General features: G+C 38.0%; 1 protein-coding gene across 2 annotated transcripts in view; it reads left to right on the top strand.

Moving 5' to 3' along the window:
- Positions 1 to 5,046: 5,046 nt before the first annotated feature.
- The window catches only part of LOC117527401 (next to BRCA1 gene 1 protein-like), a 60,621-nt gene continuing 57,672 nt past the window's right edge, over positions 5,047 to 7,995 (top strand). For both annotated transcript variants that reach the window (XM_034189729.1, XM_034189728.1), the window contains exon 1: positions 5,047 to 5,254. In XM_034189729.1, the coding sequence (XP_034045620.1) occupies positions 5,153 to 5,254 (102 nt within the window). In that variant the 5' untranslated portion in view covers positions 5,047 to 5,152. The remainder of the gene's footprint in view (positions 5,255 to 7,995) is intronic.

The following is a 7,995-nucleotide window of genomic DNA, read 5'->3' as shown; positions in this document are numbered from 1 at the left end:
CATCACCTGTGTGTGTTTGATAGTGTTGATTTGCAGACACTCCTGGCTGAGGCTTTGGTCTCCTCACAGCCACGTCCTGAACTGGCTCTGCATGAATCCCCTGGTAATGATATTAACAAGCAGACATGAGTGGAATAGTGTCCTGCTTCACTGGAAGAACTCAACATCAAGTTCAGAAAAAAATCTGAATCAGAATTTTTTTTTTTTTAAAGATTGCTGCTATAGTTTGTCTTTTTATTGAAAAAGCATATACATCAAAAATGGTATTAATGATATTTATCAAGTAGAAATGGTTATGTTTAAAAACACGAGTAATACTTTACTGCCCTCTAGTGGTCAATATTGTCTGCATACTAGTGCCTTTTGGTTGTGGCAGTGGTTAGCTGGGTTTTTTTTTTTTTTGTTTTTTGTTTTTTTTATCTCATAGCCATTTGTACCTGGCAGGGGTGGTGGACAAATGTTTAGTGTGCTTGGTTTTAGTGCGAAAGGTTCCTGGTTCAAACCCCACCCCTGCCAAAGGAAAGGCATCCAGTGTAAAAGTTATGCCAAATCAACATGCAGGTTTACCTCAGATCTGCTGTGACGACCCCAAGAGAAAACAAGGGCGCAGCCGAAGGGGCTTAGTATGGATGAGAAGTTCAAGTTAGGAGCCATTGCAGAGTGTGAGTCACTGTGGTGTTGGTGGTTGGGCATGGGATTCTCAACCAAAGAGCCTGGGTTTGTGTCCCATTTATATTAAGCATTTTCTTTTTCTGCTTCTAGTATAAAATACATAATTGGTAATCATCATGACCATTAGGGCTGCAACAAACGATTATTTGGATCATCAATGAATCTGATGGGGTTTCACGATTAATCGGATTAGCGGGGAATTTTTTAAAAATGTGCCAGGGAAACAATTTTTCCATCACTTTATTTAACAACAGAACATTATTTGAAAACTTAAAATACTTGAAAATCAACAAATCGTCAAATGTCCCTTGGCTGTTGAAATATAAAATAATAAAGAATAAAACAGTTTATAATAAAGAACAAAAATAATTATTTCAAATGACATTACTTTATCAAAGTGCTGAGTTGCCATAAAACAACATTGAAACATATAAAACATATGGTGAAAAAAAGAGGTATTTTTGTTGCTGCAAATGAGCAATTAGCATAACCAGTTAACAATAAAACCTAAATCAAAAACTGTAGCCTGAGTCATTATATGTGCAACATTCTCTGTGTAACTTGTAAACTATGTGGTCATTTCACAATGACACATGTGACTCATGTCTCTTTCTCTAAACTTGTAGCATTATTATTATTACTATTATTATTGTTGCCATTATTAATATATAAATAAAATAAATTTTAAAATATTATAATTTGTAATACATTTGACTCTTTTACGACAACAAACGCTGAGCCATTAATTATTATACAGAAAACAAATGCACAGACATGCTGAAATGCCAGCAGCTTAATGTTAACTTTAACATTGAAAACGCCATAGACATGCTAACATGTTAGCATCGGCGTTAGCATAAAATACATCTAGCAACTGTTTCAGAAGCCCATAACAGGTTAGTTTAACATAAAAAAAGGTAAATATTCCTCACAGACATATGCTCTTTAGGGTTTTAGTGAGGAAAAATTAAGATAAAGCGAAATAAATGAAACCAATGAAGCAGCAGCTCGAAGCACTCCTTCATTGGTTCAAGATTCAAAGCAAAGCTCGGCTGATTATATGGAAGAAACGAAACGTTTGCGGTAAAACAAAGTTATTTAGCAACTAATTGATGACTAAATTAGCTGACAACTATTTTAATAATCGATTAACTCGATTTGTTGTTTCAGCTCTAATGACCATAAGTAATTACGAAATATTTTAGAACCAGTTAAATTGTTTCAGATTGTCACTTCAAAAGCTAATTTTGGCCTTACATAAGAACAGAAAAAAGTAAAAGTATATACGTAACCTCACTGACCAATCAGGAGTGCTACATATGAGTAGACTCGCATTTTCTCAATATGGCTGCATAAGGATAGCCACTGCACACAATAAAACACAGTATCACATATATGTATCATATGACCCACATGACTATCATTACCAAAGAAACAAGGCAAAACCCACAATAGCCACATTTACTCATATGACCACCAACCAAACTAAAATACCATAAACACAAACAACACAATCAGATTTCGACAGACTTGCAGGGCGGTTTCAAGGCATTTGGGAACCCCAAGCAAAAATGGACTTGGAGCCCCCCACACATCACCACCCCACCCTGTCCACCCAAAGCCTACACCAACCACAGCATAGACATCCTGTTTAAGCTCACACATCAATAAAGTATTTCTGTGACAGTGCATCTGAACATTTACAAAACCCCCACCACCATCCTGTGCAAATTTATGTAATTTAATACAACAAACAGTGAATTTAGAACAGATCTGCATTTTCCTTATCCAATATACTTCACACTTTCCAAAAACACTGCAAGGGAAACAAAACCGGATCTGTGCTCATGGAATATACCACCCATGATCAATGAATTTTCTCACCATTTTAATGGTTCTGTAATTCTCTTGAGGTGGATTTTCAGAATTTTTGGGGAATTCAATATCTGTGATTTGCACTCGTTCTTTTCTAACAATTTAACAGCGCACACTGTCAGTTTGGACTCATGGCCACTGCGCAGGGTCATCAGCTATAATTCCAGAGCTTGTGGTACCATGTGCTGTCGAAGTGGTGCAGACTCAGTTTGTGTTGAGGCCGTGGTATACAAATAATGAATGTTTATGAGTTCAATGGTAGGACTATTTCAGGAAGGGAAATCTTCCTCATTGAATGGTATGTTCCAGCTTCCACTGAATTAAATATTCGTTCCATTGAAAGAATGTAAAAACATTCATTGGTTTATATAATGGCTAAAATAGATCCTTGTCATTTGATATTATATTAATTTATAAACAACAGAAAAGGGACTTACATTTTGGTGCACCACTGCACTGACTTTGTGTCCCCCCCCCCCAAAAAAGAAAAAGAGTTTGTGTACTTCCTCACTCCAGCGAAAAATCACATCATAAATTTGCCCTGCTTTGGTGCATCACTGCTGCTCTGACATCAACAATCCAACACAAACTTCAAATATGAGTTCAAAAATAATTCTGACGACATCATCCGTGAAGCCGTGCACGAACTTTGTGTAATTACAAAAAAAAAAAAAGAGTGTACTTCCTCAGTGCAGCGAAAAAAATCACATCAGAAATTAGACCAGCTTTTCATTCTAACTTCCTCCTACAGCTCTTCATGCCTCCAGACTGCTTACACCGCATTGGATTTGTTTTGTGTGTGTGAGTGCACGTTGTGTGTGTACGCAGAGTGCAATGGTACCAAACATATGGAACCAAATTTGCATGCTAAATGGAACCAAGCTGCACTCTAAATGCAACGCAACACAAATGGGACGAATAATCCATGTCATGTGACATACAAAGCACCAATCAAATGACAAGGATCCACTCAGCCGTTATATATAATACCACTTGATGCAGTCTCTCCCATGTCTTCTTCGAGTGCAAGGTGAGGTTGATGGTGCAGCTGGGAAAATAATTTAGTGACGTATATCATATTTTTCATGTACAGAATGTATCGCTTCTGCCTCTTCTTAATGTAAAAAAAAAAAAAAAAAAAAAAAAAAACGAGGTGCATCAGCAGAACCAACAAAACTATTCTTGAGAATTTTCAAAATAAAAGTCCTAATGCCATGTACAATATTCATAATGCAAAATACATAAACCAAAATTATGGTAGTAAAAGAGTGCATCGCATAGACCCATATTCAAAAATCTGAAATGTCCAGTGAAATGTACAGCGGAAAACATGTGTGACCATTTTATAACAATGGTAGTATATTGCAAGAGGTTAGCTCAGTGAGATAAATTCACTCTACCTTCATTGAAGGCATCTTTAGGAAGAGGGCTTACAAATTTAAACAAAGCACCTTGAGGGAGAGAGAAAAGCTATGGTGAGAGTTAGCATTACCATTACCGTTTTTTGTTTTTTTTTCTGATTTTGATATTTAGAAGGAATCCAGTTACTTTTACAACTACCAATGCTTAAAAATACCCCAATAATGTTTATGTTTAGTACACAGATTTATTACTTGTAGTTTAACATAGCAGATTTAAGCATTCTGGGGTGATTCTTTAACTACGGGCACTATTGGCCTTGTAAATGTAATTTCCACCACACCATTGCCTTACAATATAAAGCGCCTTGGGGCAACTGTTTGTTGTGATTTGGCGCTATATACATGTGCTCTGATGTCACTGTTTATCTCCATAGAAACTACCCAAACAATCTTTCATACAAACTGTTTAAAGGGACATTACAGTGTTGTGGTGGAAATTACGGCAATAGTGTGGGACAACTACATTTTGTTTAAAAAAATCACAACAGTTGTATGACATTGAATACCCCGATTATGTTTTGATTATTTTACTGATATTTTATTCAGAGATATTTTAAAACATTAAAAAAACGTTTCTTTACCATTCATTTTTATCATTGAAGATCAAAAGTCTGGGTGTGGGACAAGCACAAAACGGCAATATTTGCATATAATGATGCTGAAAAAAGGTGAATAAGTCATCATAGACTACTAGAACTAATTTCTTAACACACTTTCATTGTAAAGATAACTATAAAAGTGTGAAATTTCCCCTTTTTTCTGTTTTTCATACAATATGATCAAAGAACATAAGTGCCCGTAGTCTAAGAATCACCGAAGTTTGAGAATTAGACAGATGCAGTATTTGCATATTTTCCGACTATTCTTTTTGTTGTTGTTGTTGTTGTTGTTACTAAAATATACATTTCAGGAAAGTTATATTTAATGAAAAACGGACGAGCCAAGGAAACTTACTATTTTAAATTGCCTTGAAAAGGTTTTGGGCTTTCACGAAGAATGTGCATTGCGCATTTAGTACGCAGCGATGATCATAATGAAGTGAATTTGGTATTTCTGGACACGTGATGCAGTCTGGGCGTGGTCAGGGCGCTGATGTAAACACGGTCGGTGAGGTTAAGCTCGGTATCGGTGTCGTTGTCGGTTCAGGTAAACGCCGGCGTGCTGTGCGGGTGTTACGCGCAGACATGGACGTCTACATCAACCTGAAGGTGAATTTCAGGGGAAGTTCTAAGAATTTCCTGCTTTCCGGATCCGAAACCAGGAGCTGGGACTCGGTGGAGGCCACGGTAAGTACGGCACCGTCCTCGAGCCCAGCGGGCCGAAGTCCACTCTGAACCGAACCCTGCTCTCGTTTTCATGTTCTGACACCGAGTAAATAATCCACCAGGTTTTTAACGACAATCTGGATCGAACCGGATACGCAGGATTATGTAATTTGTCGTCACGGAAACTGTGATTGACAGCTGAACTGGTCTGACCGCGGTGGTCAAACCGTGGCTGCTTGTGGGTTTTAGAATCATGTGGACGGTTTAAGTCCAAAATAACCAGCAGTAATGTTACTGCCCCCCCCCCCCCCAAAAAAAAAATTACAACCGGAATGATTCTATTATTATTAAAAAATATAGGAGTTGAGACTTCAAATGTTGTTGCTCCCTAAATCACATTATTTATTTACTTATTTGGTGTTTTTGCATTAAAAACTGATTATTTTTATCTGGAAAAAGGCTTGTGATCATGCATTCAGGTGCTGCAGTGAAGATCTAACAATAGACTTTCATATTTATTTGTACTGTAAAACATTGAAAATTACCAGTTAAAACCACAAAAAATAATGACTGTGTGGAAGTATGAGATCATGTTTTAAATGTTATTTGCACTCCAACAGTCAATATTTGTTTGTGGGATGGTGTGACTCAGAGCACTCAGACTAATGAACATCTCCAGATGGACAGGAAATGTAAAGTCCATCAATCTGAATCTCACATTTTCAATTCAATTTCCATTTATTTTCATTTATATAGCACCAAATCACAACAAATTTGCCTCCAGGGGCTTCACACAAGTAAGGTCTAACCTTACCAGCCCCCAGAGCAAACACACAGGCAACGATCACCATCTTGAAGAGAGCCCTCGGATACAATGCCAGATCTGGTTAGGATAACTATAGCGCCTAGGGTGCAACTTTAGACCCCAGGTTTGGGGCCCATTGCATTCTACTAAAAACACATCAAAGATAAATGAAAAACCAAAAGGCAACAGTGGTAAGGAAAAACTCCCTCTGAGGAAGAAACTCAGGTAGACCAGAATCAAAGAGGTGACCCTCTGCTTGGGCCATGCTACTGACACAATTTACAAAGCAGTTCACAAAACAAATAGACCGGAAATTTTGCCGGTGCACAGGATAGAAGGATTTCAAAAACAGACACCACACCCATGTCTGGATGGAGCCGCACCTCAAACAGAGAGAAAACTAGAGACATTCGTCATGAAATGCCCTGCGTGCAGTACTGTTTTCCATGTAAAGTGCAGTAATATGTACATGTGTAGGATAGCTATTTGGTTGAACCCTCTTGTGTTTGATGTAAACTGGGATACACAGTGGAAAAAATGGAGATTGACATTATATTTATTTAGAGGATGTGGCCAACAGTGACCATGAAAAGTCGGTAGCCTTCGAAGAAATGCAACTATTGGTAATTTTTTAAAAGTAGGTCAAGGTCACCGGCCTTCAAACCCACGCGAAGTACTCCTCCGAGTAACGCAAAGCCTGGGCCAGTACATAGGGTTTAATTAGGTCAGCTAAGTAGGGAGGTGCCGGTCTGTTAACAATTTTATAGGTTAGTAGCAGAACCTTAAAATCTGATCTCACAGTGGCAGGAAGCCAGTGAAGAGATGCCAAAATGGGTGTAATGTGGTCAGACTTTCTGCTTCATGTCAGAAGTCTGGCAACAGCATTTTGAACCAATTAGAGACCCTTAATGCTGGACTGCGGTAAACTAGAAAATAGAACATTTTAGTAGTCCAATCTAGAAGAGACAAACGCATGAATCAGGGTCTCGGCATCAGCCATAGATAGGATGGGATGAATCTTTGCTATATTTTGCAGGTGGAAGAAAGCAATCCTCGTAATATCTCTAATGTGCAGGTCAAAGGACAATGTAGGATCAAAAATTACCCCAAGGTTCCTCACTTTGTCAGTGTGATGTATGACACATGAGCCTAAGCTAAGCGTTAGCTGGTCAAATTGATGCCAATTTCTCACTGGACCAAGAACCATCTTTTCAGTCTTATCAGAGTTTAAAAGTAGGAAGTTGCTAAACGTCCTGCTTCTCACTGAAGCAAGGCAATTTTCTAAGGATTTTATGTGGATGAGATTACCAGCAGTTATCGGCATGTATAACTGAGTATCATCAGCATAGCAGTGAAAGGTAATCCCAAAACACTGCAATTTCATGTCACTAAGGTTAGAGGTTTTGTACAAAACACACTGAGAACGACTGGTCAGATATGACGTCAACCACACAAGGGCACTCCCAGTAATTCTGTAGCCTATAGAGTAGAATATGATGATCCATGGTATCAAATACAGCGCTGAGATCAAACAGCACCAGAACTGTAGTGGTGTCTGAATCCATTGCAAGCCGAAGATCATTCACCACTTTAGTGAGAGCTGTCTCTGTGGAATGATATTTCCTAAAAGCATACTGCCGTAGCTCAGAAAGATTATTCTCAATAACGTGGTCCACGAGCTGTCGTGAAACCACTTTTTCCAGACTTTTAGAGAAAAATGATAGATTTGATATCGGCCTATAGTTTTTCAATACAATAGGGTCAAGATTAGATTTCTCACATAATGGTTTAATCACTGCAGATTTGAAACTTTTAGGAACAGATCCAGAAGTTAATGAGAGATTAATAATTAATAATAAAAGAGTGGACCACAGGTCTTTAAACAGTTTTGTTGGTATAGGATCAAATAAGCAGGTTGTGCTTTTTGTAGACATTAAGAGTTTCGTCAACATGCCTT

The sequence above is a fragment of the Thalassophryne amazonica genome, chromosome 16 (assembly GCF_902500255.1).
Source record: "Thalassophryne amazonica chromosome 16, fThaAma1.1, whole genome shotgun sequence".
Taxonomy (NCBI): domain Eukaryota; kingdom Metazoa; phylum Chordata; class Actinopteri; order Batrachoidiformes; family Batrachoididae; genus Thalassophryne; species Thalassophryne amazonica.
This window is presented reverse-complemented; position numbering and strand designations above follow the sequence as displayed.